Source organism: Oxyura jamaicensis, chromosome 11, assembly GCF_011077185.1.
Source record: "Oxyura jamaicensis isolate SHBP4307 breed ruddy duck chromosome 11, BPBGC_Ojam_1.0, whole genome shotgun sequence".
In the NCBI taxonomy this organism is placed as follows: Eukaryota; Metazoa; Chordata; class Aves; order Anseriformes; family Anatidae; genus Oxyura; species Oxyura jamaicensis.
The window spans coordinates 1973422-1991762 of NC_048903.1; the positions used below are offsets into that span (position 1 = coordinate 1973422).

Below are 18341 nucleotides of genomic sequence, written 5' to 3' on the forward strand. Positions count from 1 at the left end.
TTGCCTGGTATTGTGGATTAGTTAAAAGCATGGGTGAATTAAGGGGATGGAAACGGTCAGTGCTCTAGCACACAGCTAGCGAATTTGTGAATGCAGTCTTCTAATAACTCTGTCAGCAGAACTAACGGACATTAGAAACTTCATTTTATTAAAAGCATTTTGTGTAACCGACTTTTGATGTTAGGAGCCCGCCTGTTTGATTTATAGGCTTTCATCAAATATTTCTTTTTAGCTCCAGGGCAACTTTGCCCTTAATGCTGCTTTTTCACCACGCCACAAGGCCAACTGCAGGCATTTCTTGGTGGGCTTTCTTTGATATGTACAAAGCAGACTTCTGAGGGCCTCATCCTCCAAGCCTACCCTGGCTGATTCCTTCCTGGCCGAGAAGCTGTGGTCAGCAAAGCACGAGGGAGAAAGCTGAAGGGATCTGCTTGGGTCTAAAGACTGGGCTTAACGTTACACGTGCTGACCTCCGCCTTGTAACAGACCTGCTGGGTGCCTCTGGGTGAGGCATTCCTCACCACTGGTTCACCTCCCTGTTGGATCCACAGCTGGATTTTCAATGCTTTGGTGGAGAACAGGAGGGGTGTTTTAAAAGGCTGAGGGAATAAGCTTGCAGCTCAGCTCTCATTTTCCTAAAGAGGAATGCTGCTGGGGAGTCACCTCCTTCTGCACCACTGCCCTGTGCTCAAGCCCAGCCCCCTGCAGTGGTACAAGAGAGGAGAGCTCTGGGGCTGCCATTGTGATGAGTCCCAGCCTCCAGAATGGCACCTTGAGGGAATTTAATGCAAGTCTGGGGTACTCTGAGTACTCTGGGGTACTCTGAGAATTGGGAAGGATTGCTTTGGTTCACTACCTTTTACTACCTTGCTCTAGAAGCAAGCTATGTTTGTTTTCCTCGCTGAGATCTTAGCCATACATGTACAGGGTCTGCCTCCCACACTGAACTCATCTCTTGGGTTGGAATAGCTTGGGGATGAAAAGTTAAATCTGAGACTACTTTCCCTGCTGTTCTAGTATCTTGGCCATCAGAAGCTTCTAAGAATATTATTTCAGTGTGGGGTTACTGGGAGACTGCAGCAAAGATTAACAAAATGAAGTCCACAAAATGTGAAGAAGAAAGAGTGAAAGGTGCAGGTTCACTTCATTGCGAAAAGGGAAAAAAAGGAAGAAGGGTATAATAAAAATCTTCCAGTATAAAAAAGCGCAGCTATAAAGAAGATGGTGTGCAGCTGCTCTAAAAGCCATCCAAAAGAGGGCAAGCAACAACCTCCTCTGCAACCAAGAAAAATTTGGGGCTGGCACTGTTGTGAACTGTAAAGACTGTGAAATTTCCACTATTAGATCTTTAAGACAAACATGCCAGGAATATTTTGGTTCTGTCTGGACCAAGGGGACAAGTAACTGGCTGAAATGTGGTGGCAGTGACAAACTCCCAAACCTTCCCCAGAGAGGAAGCCTACAGATGTTCTTCTGAACTCAGTCGGAGTCATTCAGCTCCACGTTCATCTCCCACTCAGCCCGAAGGAGCAATGGTGGACCACTCCTGCCTGTTCGTAGGGAAAATCCAGTGCTTAGTGATAGGAAGCTCTGGTTAATAATTTGCTGGCCTGCCCAGAAATGTGACACTCTTGGTACTCCCGGCTCTCAGCTACGTTTTCTGACAAAGAGATCTGGTTCTCTGTCTGTCAGCTTGATTCATCTGGATGTCTCCGGTGAGCTTAAATAATTCATGACGATAAAAGTTTATTTTTATGCTATCTCGGAATGGTAATGAGGGTTTGTGGAAGCTGGCGCGATGCAGCGGGAGGCAGCGGGGTGCAGCTGCAGACTTCGCATGGATGATGTATGCTCATCATTAGCGGGTCAGATGCCAGGCAACCAGCAGGAGCGAGGGCTTCTTGCACGCTGCCCTGTTGCAGAGCCCCAGCTCTGATCTCCAAGTATCATCACAGCCTCTTTCTCCCTAGCAAGGCTCAGGGCATGGCTTGCCATGGCTCCTCTGTGCCTGCGCTATGGGTTACGAGGTGTGCGTGGCCAGTGCACGAGGAAATCAAGCACCTTGTCTGAATGTGCATTTAACTGGAAGTTATTGTGTCTGGATGCTTGGTGTTTGCAAGACTGAGAGTGAAACTGGGGGTCTCCCAAAGTAATGGGGCAAAACTTCTGCAGCTTGGGCTGAAGAAAGGAAGCTGTGGGACCTGCTGTCTGTGTGCTGGGGAGCTTGTGGCCCTTTGGTAGCACAGGAGTAACACCGGGACAATGATGGGTTACAAGGGACAGTGATGGGTTCTGAGCCAGCAAAACTTGGACTCCATCTGTGGGCAGCCTAACAAACGCTGTCTCAGAGACCAACTACCTGTTTTTAATGGTTAAGCTCACTGGGCCTTTCTGCCAGACCTGCAAGAGGGATCATAGCTGGGGCTGGGTGCCAGGTCCCAGGTCCTAGCTTAGACCTCAGCCATCCTGATGCTTTAGGTGGGCCACTGAACAGCCCCCATGGAGATGGTGGAGACATTTATTGAGATAAAACTTGTGCGGTAAGGCTGATGGGAACCCTAGCTGTGCATCCCAAAATCTTTAGGCCAGTAACGACCTGGATGGGGAATGCTCTGTGCAGCCACTCCCTCTGCTATGCAATCCTGTACATCCAGCTTTCTCATTACCTGTGTACTCAGGAAAGCAGATAGTCAGTGGAGATTTCTTAATTTTCTCCTCAAATATGTCCTTCTTGTTTAGAAAGAGGATGATAGATGTATCTGTGAACCACTTGTTGTTGCAGATGCTGTCAAACAGTTTCAGTGATTCGTGCATGCGGTTCTGCAATAGAAAGGAGAGATCACATCAGGCCGAAGGCAGCGACTCAGGGATGTTCAACATGTAAGGAAGTCTAAAAAAACTAAATTAAGGAGGAAAACAAAACAAAAAAAAAGAACAGCTACAATATACATAATAAATTATGTATACATACAGCTGAACGTATACATACACAGATGCAATCCCTAGGACACTGGACGTACAGTTAGTAACTTAAGGGCATTGAACTATACAGAGCTGTTTTGATTTTGCATAGCATATAATTTACTGGATCCCAGCTCATATCAATCATCATGCACCATGCATGGATGGGAAGTTATTTTTGCCCTTTTTGATCAGATTCATGTGTTGGTGTAGCTCATGCAGATTTTCTAAAACTTTTTTTTTTAAAAAAACTTTCTTGAGTGTGTGGCACACAATTGGTTGGGTACATTAACCAAGGACTGGGAGATCCTTGAATTAATCTAGAGTTGGAAGCAGACACCCAGGTGACATAAGTTTGGAAATGACCTTGCCGTGACCTTTGCCTGGTTTTGTTATTTTGTTTAGTGCTGTTGTCTGTTGTTCTGCTTTTCTTTTTTTTTTAATTTTTATTTTTAGTTCTCTTTGAAAGTGGCTCAACAAAAAGTGTCTGGCAGAAAGAGGAAAAAAAGGTGAAAAAGGAAGAGGAAAAAGTATAAAAAAGAAAAAAGGAAGGAAGGGCATCTCAGAAGGACCAGACTACATGTCAGCCAGCTAGCACTGATGTTAGCACATGCCTCTAGGAAGAACATTAGCTGCTCGCCAGGAGGAGAGCTGTGAGTTCAAATGCACGCACAGCGAGAGGTCAGCTTTTTGGTTATAGGTCATGCAAAAACCGACACACGAAAGGAGAGAGAGATAAAAGGAATGAAAAAAAGACCAGTTAGAGAGCTGCAAAGTCCGCCACGTGGTTTCATGGTGGTGGAAAAGAGCTCACGGCAAAGTCAACCAAGAGTCATGTTCCCTGCTGCTTTCAACTCTCAACTCAGTTTCTTTTTTTTTTCTTGGTTTCAAGAGAAGCTCCATACCTGCCAAATTTGGTTGGTCTCTCAAATGCTCATTTTTTGGCCTTTGTTTGGCTAGATAAGGTCGGGCGGCCGAGGAAAAGTTGTGAAGGTGCTGAGGCTTGGTGCTGTTTGGCGCGAGAGGCCGCCGCCGGAGTGCGCACGCCGGTTGCGTGGCCGTCTCTCCACCGGGAGCGGGGCAGCAGAGAGAGCAGGCGCCGTGAGGACGGGGTTACCAAAGGCAAATCGGGTTACAGGCCGGCTCCTCGGCTCGTCCCCGCGGCAGCTCCTTGGGACAGCACTCCCCAAACCCGCTAGTGCACACACAAGATGTTACAGCCAACGCAGGAGACACGCTAGAGAGAACAGGGCTGCGCACGCCGACAGCTTAATTGAGCCCGGTGCGTTATTGATTAACGCCTTCCTTTTCACCGACACGCGTTATTTGCTGATGAACGTTTTAGTTAGATGCAAGAGGCCCTGTGGAAAGAAGCAGCCGACGCAGCCCGGAGGGAAAGGGGACGCCGCCACCAGGTGCTTTGCACTGCTCGCGGCGAGCAAGCACCTCTCCGCCCCGCAGCGGTGCGCGGGGAGGACACAGTCGTGTACAGCTGTAGAAATACACTTATTTATTGGTCTTGGAAGATGTTCGCATATCTGGATCATCCCACGTTTGTGTGCTGTTTTTCTGCTAACTCACTGTGTGCGGGCTGCTGTGGGAGCCACAGAGCAACGCTCCTCTGTTACTCGTGGTCTCAAAATTGTAACCGCGTAGGAACCCACAGACATTTTGTACAGGAGGTCCTTGGCTACCCAAAGCCCTTCGGGAGGAGAGAAGAAAGCGGAGGGTGGTCAGGGGAACAGAAAGCAAATATAATCAACTGTTTTGAAGCAGGGCTCCTCACAGAACATTTTAAATAACATTTTCTATCATCCTCACCGATGTAAAATAAAAGCAGAGAGAAACAGACGAATGCTCGCCATGGTTTAAGCTAATAACCTCGTTCGCAGCAGCCTTCAGCCCTGGTGTCACCGTACTTACCGTGCCGCACCTCACTGGCCCTGTGCCAGCGGGGCATCGGGTTTGGATAGGAGAGAGAAGCCGAAGCCTTCTCCTGGGATAGTTCCCAGGAGCTTCATGGTTAGGTGAAGCTTACTCTCCTACGGCAGCAATGCTATGTAAGGACCCTACAAAATCCTTCTGCTCCTCTTCTATGGCTTGATTAGTTTGCATGAATGCCTGTTAGGACATGACAGTGTTTCCCCAAGAAGCAGTGACTCTTAGCGTTCAGACTCAGCCAGAATACACACACAGCACAAACCAGTGCATCCCTGGAGGGAATGACAGTCAGAATAAAAATCCTCTTTCCTTTCAAATTCCTGAGGTGAGTTTCGAAGCTCCATGAGCCAGCTGACCTGGCTTCCTGCTCTATGTAGGGAGATTTTTGCCCCTCCTCTGCTGCTTTGCTGGGCAAACACCACCACGGCTCTGCTCACTCTTCCTTATTTACTCAGGAGAGGTTCTGGTCCTAAAACCCACCTTTTCCTTTTCCTACTGCCCCATGAGGAATGCTCTTGTGACCCAGAGAACCCACCAGAGCAGCTCCCCATTTCCACAAGCTGTCCTGTACCACCTCACTCCAGGGATGCCTCCCTGCCTCCTCTCCAGAAGCACTCACAACCCCTCTTATTTTTTTCCCCAAAGCTCAGGAGCAGAGCCGGTTGTTCCTGCAACACAAAGCTGATGCAATCTTTTTTGTTCTCCTCCACGACTAAGTGCCAACTGTCATGCAAACCGTAAGGCCACTGACCATTATCCTATGCACAGAAACTCCATATCCCCCTCCTGGCTGATTTCCTAAGATGCCCAAGCTGCTGCCACTTGCTTCGTCACTGCTGAGGAAATCTCCGAGTGCTGCAATTCAATTTGCAGTGCCCAATGGCAGCAGGGAGAGCACGCTAACCAGGTCATGCAGTGAAATATGAACTAACAGGCCACCACTAATGCACACCAAGGGTCACCAGCACCGTGCCTTCTACTCATTACACGTTCAGCAATAGGAACACAAACAATACTTTCATATCTTAGCCAGACAGGGGCGACCTAAATATCTCAGTTTCAGAGGCAGCAGTATGCAGCATCTCCTTCTCTTGCCATGGCTCCTTTGCATTTGTGAGGAGGAACCAAAGAGGACAGTATAGGTTCCCATGACAGGTCCCATGCCACTGCTGGCTTTAAAACATTTAAAAGGAACAACGTGCATCTGCCTTTGTTAATCAGCTTCTCCACTTTTACTGGTTATTATGACTGATGTCCCTCTCCACTCCTCATAGTTATGAGTCTGAGTCTTTTCCTTCTCTTATCAAACATAACGATAAGCCACAAAGGAGACAAAATAGCATCATTAGGCAAAAACACAATCTACTGAGCTGCTCAGTCAGTTACAGGGAGATGTTGCCACTGTGTACTAAAACCCCACAGCAACAGCCAGGCAAGTCCTTGTAATGGGCTTGGGGAGTAGCTGCAGGGGAGGTGTAATACCCTGAAGGCAACAACTTGTCCATTGCAATGGGTTGGGCAGGGTGTGCAATTTTGGCCGGGGAGCTCAGGTTGTGTCTGGCAGCAGCGGCACTGCCTGAATTTCCCTGCGGGTTTGCTCCTGTCTGCTTGTGAGCCAGGCACGCAGTGCCCAGCAGCCTGGCTGTGGGACGTGGTGCTGCAGGAGAAGTGGTCTAAGTGGTGTCTGGGGCAAAGCGTGCAGTTGGTCTCAACAGGGCTGGGTGCTCCTACGCAGAATGTGGTCTTTGGGGGCAAACGGGCATCTAAATCAGATGCAGAGAGATTTCCTTCTGATCTGGATGCAGAGAATTACTTGCCTTCTGTGCCTCCCATGGTGTTGCTCTTTGTGGCAGGGAATTGGAGCGAAAACACATCCCTTAAAAGACTACGTGGTCTTGCTGAGAGAGGGCTCTGCGCACAACAGCCCTTGTTAGCTGCTGCAGGAGGATGGGTGCTGAGCCTTTCAGAACAAGGAGTGCAAAAATCTGCAAAAAAAAACCCTTACCAGCTTATAGACGTGCTTTGCTTTTAAGGGAAGGGGCAGGTCAGTGGGCATTTCACTCGGCCCTCTTTAACTAGCTCTTTGCTCAGTCCTGTTTGAAAGGATTTAGAGCAAACCTGTTGTTTGTGGGCTTATTTCAATGTCACGAGCTGACCCTACCACTACGCTGACCCCAGAGCTCTCACATTAACCAGAGCTGAGCAAGGTGAGCCCTCGGTCCGTGGTGAAGTCTTTGACCACACTTGCACTGCAGCTTCACCTGCCCGAAGTGTGGTTTGACTTAGAGAAGCATAAAAAAGCCATTGTGAAATCCTATGATTATTGTCACCAGGAGAAGCTGTTCCCTCCATGCACCAGCTTTTCAAGTGCTTTTTGGGCACCCGGCATGTAGCAGGGCTCCTTCCTTCTCACTGCTCTGTGCCAGCAATGAAAGCACTACAGGTCTTTTCACATCTGGACAGCCCCTGACCTCCAGTGGCTTACTGAAGCTGGAAGTGCCTGCACCACCGTGCACATTTCTATAGGAAATGAAGATGGAGGACCAGCATCCAGCTCTTAGCTGCCTCCTCTTTTTGTGTTTTCTAAGTGAGAAGCAATAAAAGCTGATTTACGTCATTAGAGGCAGCAGATGTGACGGATGCAGGCAGACGGCAGATCAGCTGACTGAAGAGATGCTGCTTTTACTGCTGGTTTTTGGACAGGAACCACATTATCGGGGGGGAGAGTGAGTGCTAGGGGGTGAAGCTGAGAGAGGACCGAGGTCTGTGGGTGCTGCATTTCCCACCTGCCCTTTGCGCAGGGGGTGCAGCAGGGCAGACAAGATGCGACACCGTCATTCCTCTGATTTGCATTGGCCTCGCTCAGGGTTGTTTATTTGGGTTAGGCGGGGGCGTCCTGCAGCGTAGCGGTGTTGGTGCCGAATCCTCTCCCCATTTACACTGAATGTGTAAATGAACAGCAGCTGCCTCTGCCCTCCTGTAGCTCAGCATCCCCAGAAATGCTTTGTGAAAAGGGTTTGAAGCAGTGAGTGAATGTCAGCGCTGCGACAGAGCCTTCCTGATGCAAAAGCAGTCAGAGCTGCACAAACCCTGGCTTCTGCAGCGGGGCACTTGAGAGAGGAGGCTGAGCTGGCACCCTGCTCAGGACCTTTCTGTGCCAGGAGGGAACTGGTAGCGGCCCTTGGCTTCAGGGTTTGGGTGACACAGCCCAAGTCATACCTACAGAGCACCTTGTTCTCTTCTCAGGCCACAGGTTTGCTCACTGCCCTGCAGATCTGTCCTCTCCCTGCGTATTCTTCACGTCCTTGGTGTGCTTCCCCTGGCCAGCTGTATGGCATCGAGTTAAGGGCTGGGTTTTCACATCACATCGGGAGGTTTGGATTCCTCCCCAGTGATTCCTACAGGACTGAGCTTCCTGGAGCATATCAGGGCTGGAGGCAGAGGGAGGTGAAAACTGAGGATGTAGGGTATCTCCGTCAGTCTCTAGCTACCTGGAGGGACACGGGTGTGATGTTAATACCATCCTGAATTCCGGAATTAGTATGACCTAAACAAACAGGTGACCTTATTCAATAGTTTGCCAGAGTTCAAATATCTAGCTTGGAAGAGGCTGCAAACCACAGCTCCGCCAATCTTTTTGGGAGGAGACACCTGATAACAAATAGCAACCACTGCCTCAGCTCCTTCCTCATCAACAGCCTTCTGCAGGACTAACATCCTTACAAGCAGAAGAATAAAGGCCTTCAGACAGACGGGGCTGGCAGGAGCAAGCCCTTCACGATGCTGTAGACCGGGCACAGATGAAATAATTTCCTTAGCCTTTGACTCCTTTTTGTTAGACAAATGTAACCGCGTGCTTGCCTCACTTGTTGGTCCCTAAAGCTTTCATTTCCATCACGCTGAATGAATGGCTAGAATTCAGTAATGAGTCTTCCTGCATCCTTTCTGTGTATTTAAATCATTTGTATTAATTGCACTCATTCTAATACCAGGGAGCATGCAGGTCCTTGCTAACTTTATTTCCAGATGGTATTTTGAGCCTAATGTCACAGTGGGAAGTTATAAAAGCACTCCTAGAGCAAATTACCTAAGGAATCAAACAGTTTCAGTTTCACTCGTGAAAATGAATTCCTGCAGCCTGAAGAAATAGGTTAAACTCCTAGCCTGAGCCTGCCTCAGGAGGGCATGGCCTTCCCACGCCTCTCGTCACCACAGTATGACCAATTCCTTAAATTTGTTTTAAAAGCCCACCTATCTGCATGCCCTCTGTTTCTGGATATTGAGTCCTGTTAACACACTTAGAAAACACGCAGGTCAGCTAGAAAAGAGAAATACAACACTGTGACTTCCCCAGCGCAAGGAACCATTACCTGGGAGTGCAGTTCTTGGTTTTGAGGAGTGTGGAGGAGGACAAGTCTCCCCAGGATGTCAGTGAAAGGGGAAATGACCGACAAAAGCACATCGCTGTAGCGCCACAGCCAGCGTAAGGCCATCTCCGAGCAGTTGCTGGCTACGCGGTGTCCCGCAAAAAAGTTTCGGGGCCTCCAAGACCCGGCTGGCACTCACCGTGGTTTCGTCTTCATGGAGCACCTGGTCGTAGCCGCTCAGCGCGACGCAGAAAATGATCGCTGTGACATCCTCAAAGCAGTGGATCCACTTCTTGCGTTCTGACCTCTGGCCTCCGACATCAAAGAGCCTGTGGCACAGGGGAGGACCGTCAGCGCTTGCTCTTTGTTAGGTAAGAGGAAGCTTTAGCAGTGTGGGCGTTTGCTGGCCATAATGTCACTGGGAGGCTCCAAACACAAAGCACGAGGTTGTTAACAACTGTCTCGGTCTCTTAGCTGGCTGACATCACAACCATCGATAAATAGTGTCAGCCACACGTGATGTGACTCATTTTGGAGAAAGTATCTGTATATTTACAAGGCTTGATCAGACCTGTGGCCAATCTCATACCGTGTTCCTAAACAAAGAGGTGTGGTTTGGGTTAGAAGAAGGTACCGTGAGCTCGTGTCTTAAAGGTAGTGATTTTCAAGACAGGATTTACAAACTTTTCATGTTGCTGAACCCCAGAAATGCTGCATCCTCTGCAGTGGGAGCCATCAATGCGTTAAGTGGCAGTTTAATACCTTCTCTTTGGGGAACCACACGGGAACACCGTGACAAATGAGCACTCTGAACATTTCCTGCTGTGTGCAGTTTCAGACTAACCTGAAGTGGAGGTTTTTGAATGTGAAGTGGGTTTCTACGATGCCAGTTGTTTTGACCCTGGTTCGAAGGATATCCTGCTCCGTGGGCTGGTAGTCTGCAGCTCCGATTCGATCTAAGCTGTCTAGGTAGCTAAGAGGAAGAGAGAAGGAGAAAAGAAAACAAAAGCAGATAAGAATAAGACTCACATTAATCTCTGTCAATCTCAGATGAATCCTTCAGCTTCCTATTAATCATTTTCAATCTCATTTTTCATGGCTGAACGTATTGTGGCTAAAGAAGAAAACCCTTCTCCTATGCTGGGGAAAAAGAAATGTTACAAACCCCACTATCCTAAGAGTAAAATCTGATAGTGAACTGAAGGCAGGAAATTGTGTTTGTGTGTTGTGAGCCCTGACGGCAATCTGTGAAAATACATAGCTTTAATATTACTTGCTATTTTTATTCCCCAAGGCACGAAAGTCCCAGTCGGGCCATTGGGTGCTGTCCCCACACAGGCTTTTCTGTAAGGACTTATTCACAACGTCACAGGCTTTCCAGATAAGAGGCTGGAGCAGAGAGGTCTCACTGCTGGAACAGGCAGGTCGAGCCACCTTTGGGAGATGCTGCTCTCCGCTGGGAAGGGAGGGAGCCCGGGCAGCTTGCTGGGACAAGATGCTGTGCTTTCAGTCAGCTCGAATTAAGTGAGATGAAGCCGCCTGAGTGAGTCACTGCTTCAGCCTGAAATCGAACACGGGGCTGTGACTGCGGGAGATACACCACTTGGACCAAATCCAGGGGCCAGCGCAGATGGTGGTAATCTGGGAGTTTACATCAGTTTTTTTTTTTTGGGGGGTGGAAGGGAGATTTAGCTTTCTAAAACACTTGGATAGTTTAAAAATATTTACCCTTATTCTGGTCCTGGCTTGAAATCTATGAATGCAAGCATCACTTCTATATACTGAAAATATGGGGATGAAGTCCTGTCTTTTGGTGTGACGTGTTTTTGTAGAGGAACCCAGTAGCTGTGTAAATATGACCACAATCCATTTTTTCATCCACATTTAAGACATTTTTTAAAACAACCTGGGCCAATGAAATAGTATTTATAAAGAAAAGAGGAATTTGCTTTGGACTAAATTTTAATATCAATTATGAACACCTGGTTATGAACACAGCAAAGTCTTTCCCACCACTGTCCAGCTGAACACGGACACTCCCGTTCCTCACGAAGGGGAGCGATGTGCATTACAGAGCCCAAACGCCTGCCTCTAGCTCCAGGAGCATCGATGTCACACGTGTGAGATGCTCTCGACATACTGTGACTGTAACAAAGCCGGTGTGCACATGAGCACTGGGAGTGTGGGTTTATTCCTGATGAGTAAACTAACTCTGACTTGCTAGCGGGTATGCTCCCCTCTGTGTCTTGCACATCACACATGACCTGAAGCTGATGCCATCGCTCATGCTGTGGGCAGCTGGCAGGGCTTTGCCATGTCCCTGGACCTCTGTGCCATGTCCTTCACGTTGCTCCCCGGCCCTGCCTGCAAAGCAGGCTCTGTGACACCCCGTCCTGCTGCTCGAGACGGTTCCCTGCTGCACCAGGGAGCAGGAGAAGGGTTTGTGCACTGGGGGGAGTGTGCTGAGTACAACACCTGGTGCACTGGAGCCATGAACTCTCTGCACTCATTTCCACAGGCTTTCGTGACCATCCCACTAGCTGGGAAAACCAAACAGACAAACAAACTCTAGGCTAATGTGAAAACCAAGCCTTATCCTACTCACATCCTGTATTTTGGCTACCCATCATTTTTATCACTTCCTTTTTTTTTTTTTTTTTTTTTTTTTTTTGAAGAATTGCAAGAATTGTATCACCCAAAGTAAAGTAAATAAGCTAAGCACAGTTGTTCTTACCCTGCCCTTTTTTTCAAGCACTTAAAGATATTGTGGCTTTGTGACAGATGCTCCCTTAATAGCCTTATGATGGGCCCTGGATAGACAAATGAGGCTTCACTGGCTTGTGTTTGAAATAAGGACCTTCACTGTGACGGCTGAAGCCACGATCATTCATCTATTCACAACCAGTTGTCAGCTTCTGTTATTTAAGACAGCTGCATTTCTTCACGTATCCCCACAGATGGAGACAGCTCTGTGGTGCTGTTATTGAGAGACCCAAGCTTTCCCCTGTCCTCAGGACCAAGCCCTTACATGCTTCGTGGTGAGGGTAGAAAGTGGATGTGAAAGAGCAAGACCTTTCCTTTCCTCCTGCAGGTGCCCTGCAGAACTCGATCACTTCCTCCATCTTCATTTTCCGTAGTTTCCTGTGATTCACCTCACTTCATTTTAACGTTCCCTATTAATTACTCTTGCCTTGGAGACCCTCCTTTCATGCTGGGAGAGCAGAGGAAGAACTACACTGTGAACTGGCCAAAGGACTCAGCATTACAGCAGTCCCCGTGCGGGGACATCATCAGGTGGCTGTCACTGTCCCCACCTGCAGTGGTCAGGTACAGTGGTGCACGTGCAGCTGACAGCTCCGCCACGTGGCATGCCCCTTGGTGCCCAGCAGAAAATGAGCTCCAGATTTTATGTGAACCTGCAAAAAATCTGTCTCTGAGGCTTCCCTCGCCCATCTCTGTCCCTGTCCATGGCAGTGATGCAGCTCCCGGTGCCTCCACCCATCCGCTGTGCTCTGGGGACTCAGGGGTTGGTGGCAGCGGATGCAGCCTCTAGAGGGGGCAGGACGATTGCAATAGAGGGAGGAGAGCTGAGCAGGATCCATCCCATCCACCCTCTCTTCCCAGACAGTGTCCAGCTCCCGGTCCCAGACTGGGGTATCTCCATAGGAAGCTGGGCTGGGAGGGTCTCTGGCATCTGCCCTGCGAGCGGCAGCGATGCTGTGGGCTGTCAGGGTGCAGCTTCCCAGTGCTGAACTGGTGCTGTGATGGAGGACAACTCAACATCCCCAGCACTCAGCCTCCCCTGGCTCTGCTGAGCTGAGTGCCGTGAGTCTGGTGGCTCGGGGTCAGTCAGAGACCCCAGCTCCAATCCGAGCTTCCCAACACATCCTTTGCCTTTCCTATTAACGCCTCTCCTCTCTATCTCTTTCCTCATTTCTAGTCTTTTCTGTCATCCTTTCTGTGTTTTTCAATGCCTGAAATTATTTCAATTTCCTGGGTCTGCTTTTCATCTGTCCTGGTAATCCTGGGAGGGTCAGCCATCAGTTTATAGAGGGTATATAATATTTTCAGTGCCGTTTTTGAGGCTGCATTCCAAAACTGTTTACTCTCCTGGCTGCTCCCACCAGGAATCTCCCCCGTCTGCAGCAGATTTTTTCCCCCAGACTTGACCGCAGCTGAGCCAGGCTCCATCGGCGTGCGCCCCGTGTTTCCCAACTCTTCCAAAAGCCCTGCCGAAGGAGCGTGCCACTGCACAGCTGCCGTGCTAACACCCAGCTGCAGGCATGGGAGGCTCAGGCAGGCTGCTTCTTAACTGCTGAGCTGATTTTAGCTCCTTCTTGTTGCCTGGGGGTATCTCCTGTTCCTGCTGGAGGCATCTCCGAGGCTTCAAAGGAGCACCAAGGCTCCTGCCTGCACTGCTTGGCAGGACCTGCTGGCCTGCTGGTGCGAGCTGAGGGTGCAGCGTGTTCGAGGTGCCACCTGCTCGGGAAGAGGGAAGTCCAGGTGAGGACAAATTGCTGCACATGGCGTTGGATGGCAGCACTCCCGGTACACCCTTTGAACTGCAAATCTAAAGGCCAAACTGTTGCTGGAGACAATTAGTTGTCGAAGCCAACTGGCTTGATGACACATAATCCCCTCAGAAGCCGGCATCTGTTTAACTAGCACAAATAAGAGCACTTTGGAGGCTGGGGAGCGAGCGCTCAGCTCGCCCTGCTCTACGTCATCCTCGTTGCTTTGTGCTGGCACCAGAGCATCTTCTGCTCCCAGGCTCGGGGGGTTTTGCAAACTGGAGTGGAAGTATATCTGAAATGACACATCGGCTCTTACTTGCTGTTTGTGTTGCCCAGGGCTTGCAGGGGTTAAAAAAAGCTGAAGAAAGGTTAGGAGGTTTTTGAGTACATAAGTAACCCTCTAGCATTTACACTCCTGAGCTGAGCAGCTCCATTACTGCTTATATCTTTTATCTTAAATGCTTTGTTTTGAAGCAGATTGCAGGTTTCTGAGTCACTCGGTTTATCAGGCTCAGGGACGTGAAGCCCAACTACATTACGCTGCCAAAAGCAAAATGCACAAGAAGTGGCATTTCCCAAAGACAGGGAGAGGAGCAGATCGGTGTGAGGCTACGAAAGGCAGACACTCTACAAGGACTAGCTGATACCGAGTTTCCTCACAGGGTAATGTTGAAAATCAGGAGTAAATATAGTTTCTAACGGCATGTGGTAGCAGCACTGCTGATGCCAGAGATGCTGCGTGTAGGAAGGGCTGTTGTGGGAGTTACCTCTGGGAACAGAGTGGTGACGGCCTACGTGCACGGCGTGGACGGGGACCCTTCCCCAGGCACCCTGCCACCATGGAAACTCCTCCTGGGTCTGCATCTGTGCCAAAGGCTCTGCTGGCTGCTATTTGCAATGAAGAAGTGTAGCAGAGGTCCCTGGCTGTGGTCAAAGCTGGATACCTGTGGCATGGCTTACACAGATGTGTACATTTACATGGGTTGCGGTTAATGGCAGTAAAATAGTTCATTTGCTTTGGTTACCTCGAAGGCAGCATCTTGGCGGTCTTTTTGCCAGCAGCATCCAGATCGTTGTGCCCCAGGCACTACGTGCACCCAAGGTGCTAACGCAGCTCCAAGCCCACGTCCCCAGTGCTCGCCAAGCCATGGTGAAAGGGCAGCCCCAGCTCGTGTGTTGGTCTGGGGCAGATCTGGAGACAGAGGGGTAGGAAAGCAAGAAAGCAAGCCTACAGGCTGTGGAATCTTCTCAGATATTCCTTTGTGGTCCTCGTCCTGGCCTCTGTCCACATCTCCTCCCTGAATGAAAGGCCACGTGTGGGATACTTCAGTGTTGCTGTGCTGGCTTGGGTTGCATTTGATTGGGAAATCAGAGCACCATTTGTCAGCAGAAGCAGCTGAGTCACTGCTGGGTTATTTTCTACTCCTTGTACAGAGGCGCTTGAGGGTTAGCTCCAACATGATGGCATGGTAGCTGCTGGCAAATGCTGACTTTTTAATCAAGGTTGTCATGAGCAGGATTCAATTCATCTCACTCTAGATGTTATTGTGGAGACATCTCCACCCAGGCTGGTTACACTGAGCTCCTTCACAGCTCATGGATGGAAAAGGGCATTTCTAATGTCTGCTGTCTGCTTCTGACATTAGCTTGTACCCTAACTTCTTCCTTTCATTTGAGAATGAACCAATAGCTCAATGTATATTTAGCATTAAACCATTTAATATTTAGTAGCTGCAGAGGAAGGAGACAGAGGAAAATCACTGGGCTTGGAGAGCATCAGTATAGTAAACTCATAGTATCTTCCACCAGGAGAGAAAAAAATCTGTGGGTGCTGCTTCCAGAAGGTGTGCTACGACAGCACGGCTGCCCAGACCGGCTGGCTCTGGGCAAACACCCCGAAGTTGTGGCACCACAGTGTTATTCCTGCAGACACCATGCCCAGCCATATCGGCTATATTGTTTTAGAGCAAGGGAAAGAAAACCCCACAGTCCAGTGCTCCTCCAGCACACACAGCGGTGATGTAACACGTCTTAAATAATCATCAGTTATGAAATGCTTGAAACATAGCCAGGCAGTTGTATTGTGTCCCTTCAGAAATCAATAGCACCTAGGCATAGGAAACACAGCGCTCGCACATGGGCGCAGAGCGTGCTGTCATAGACTCAGTGAATATCCTGAGTTGGACGGGACCCACAAGGACTGTGTCCAACTCCTGCCTCCACACAGGACCGCCCCAAAATCAGACCATATGCCTCAGAGTGCTGTCCAAAAGCTTCCTGAACTCCAGCAGCTCGGTGCCGTGACCGCTGCCCTGGGCAGCCTGTCCCAGTGCCCAACCACCCTCTGGTGCAGAACCTTTCCCTGACACCCAGCCTGACCCTCCCCTGTCCCAGCTCCATGCCGTTCCCTCGGGTCCTGTCGCTGTCCCCAGAGAGCAGAGCTCAGCGCCTGCCCCTCCGCTCCTCTCGTGAGGGAGCTGCAGGCCGCCATGAGGCCTCCCCTCGGCCTGCTCTGCTTGGGGCTGAGCAAAACAAGGGACCTCAGCCACTCCTCCTACATTTTGCCCCGCACACACTTCACCACCTTTGTAGCCCTCCTTTGGACACTCTCTAATAGTTTCATGTCCTTCTTTATTGTTTCACCCCAAACTACACAGTGTTCGAGGCGAGGCTGCGGGAGGCAGAGCAGAGCGGGACAATCCCTTCCCTAGGCTGGCCAGCCGAGCCGGGCCTGAGGCACCCGGGGACATGTTTGGCCCTCCCGGCTGCCAGGGCCCGCTGCTGGCTCACATTCGACTTGCTGGCAACCAGAACCCCCCAGATCCCTTCCAAGGGGCTGCTCTCCAGCCTCTCGCCCCCCAGTCTGTACATACAACCAGGGCTGCGCTTTCCCAGGTGCACAATCTGCCATTTGCCCTTATAAAACTTCATATTGTTGGTGATGGCCCAGCTGTCTGATTTGTCAAGATCTCTCTTCATTCTACCCTCAAGGGAGTCAACAGCTCCTCCCACTTTAGAATCATCTGCAAACTTACTCAAAACACGTTCTAGTCCTACAGCCAAGTCATTTATAGAAACATTAAAGAGAATTGATCCCTAAAATGGATTTAGGGCCTAAGTGGCCCTAAAATGGAGCTCTGGGGAACCCCACTAGTGACAGGCTGCCAGCCTGATGTAACCCATTCATTAGAACCCTTTGAGCCTGCCCCCACCAACCCATTCACCCATCTTATTGTGCACTTGTCTAGCTGTATGCTGGACATTTTGTCCAGAAGGATACTGTGAGAAGCGGTATCAAAAGCTTTGCCGAAACCAAAAACTGGCTTCCCTTGGTCAACTCGGTGGGTAACCTTGTCATAAAAGGAAATTATGTTAGATAAACAGGACTAGGTTCCTATGTTGACTGTGACCAATGAATGGCAAGAACATTTCCATCACTGACTGAAGCAGTAGGTCAGTTTAGGAAAGAAGGAATCCCTTACTGTCCTCTCTATGAAAGCAAGAACGTGCTACAGGTTGCTTGCCAGCGCAGGCAGGCAGGAGGGACTGTAGAGGATAACTAATTCAGCTAAGAGGGCAGGGGGCACAGAGAAGGGAGGTTTAGGAATTCTTTCCTGGACTTTGGGCTTTTGTGCTTCTGGCTGTGTTCCCTGCTCTGCCAGTCCCACCTCAGCTGGAATCACGTGAATTACATCACAGAACCACTGCAAGGTTTGGGTCAGAGGGAACCTTGAACACCACCTAGTTCCAACACTCATGCCATAGACACTGATGCCTTCCACTAAACCAGGTTGCCCAAAGCTTCATCCAACCTGGCCTCAAACACTTCCAGGCTGGGGGCATCCACAGTCTCACTGGGAAGCCTCTTCCAGTGCCTCACCACCCTCATTGTGAAGACTTCCTTCCTTAACTAGAAAGTTCCCTTCCCTACGTGGCAGGCTCTGCTGTCCTGCCACTGCTTCTGACCAGAAATCATCTTATGTCCAACCTGATGAGATACCAACACAAGATACTCCCCAGCCTCCCACCCCCAAACCCAACCAGAGGCATGGCACTTCTGGTGACTGCTTGCTGCATGGGAATGTCCAGGCAGCTTCAGCCACAAAATGAAAATGTCGTGGCCACCACTGCTGTGGCCCATGGATGCACAGCAAAGAGAAGGTTGTGAGGTGTTACGCTGCCTCTCTCCAGCACAACATGTGGGTGCCAGGCAAGGGATGTGGCTAGCCACACGCTTTCAGGCCTGTTAGCAGAGAGTCAATGTACCACGAATGGGAGCTGAGCTGTTTGCTGGCTGCTAACAGCAGCAGTGACGGTCACCAGGACCACACACTGGGGTCGTTTTCCTGCATGAGCTCTGCTGGATGGTGCTGGGATCTCATTATTCTCCCTCGGGAAATGAGGAGGATGTTCCCTGCTGTGAAAGGATGCTGCCAGATCTTGTTAGGAGGGATGCTGTGTTGCAATGCATTTTTTAACCTGCACAGAAGTGGAACCCTGCTGCTGATCTGGATCGCAGGCTGTTTGTTCAGACCTTGCTGGCTGCAGGTGTGAGGAT

General features: G+C 49.7%; 1 protein-coding gene across 2 annotated transcripts in view; it reads right to left on the reverse strand.

Moving 5' to 3' along the window:
* The window catches only part of GNAO1 (G protein subunit alpha o1), a 134929-nt gene that overhangs the window by 14114 nt on the left and 102474 nt on the right, over positions 1-18341 (reverse strand). The window contains exons 5-7 of one of the 2 annotated variants that reach the window (XM_035336430.1): positions 10114-10242; positions 9469-9598; positions 2667-2820 (exon numbers count right to left, since the gene is read on the reverse strand). In XM_035336430.1, coding sequence (XP_035192321.1) covers positions 2667-2820; positions 9469-9598; positions 10114-10242 — 413 coding nt within the window. The remainder of the gene's footprint in view (positions 1-2666; positions 2821-9468; positions 9599-10113; positions 10243-18341) is intronic. The other variant, XM_035336429.1, reaches the window with a different exon arrangement.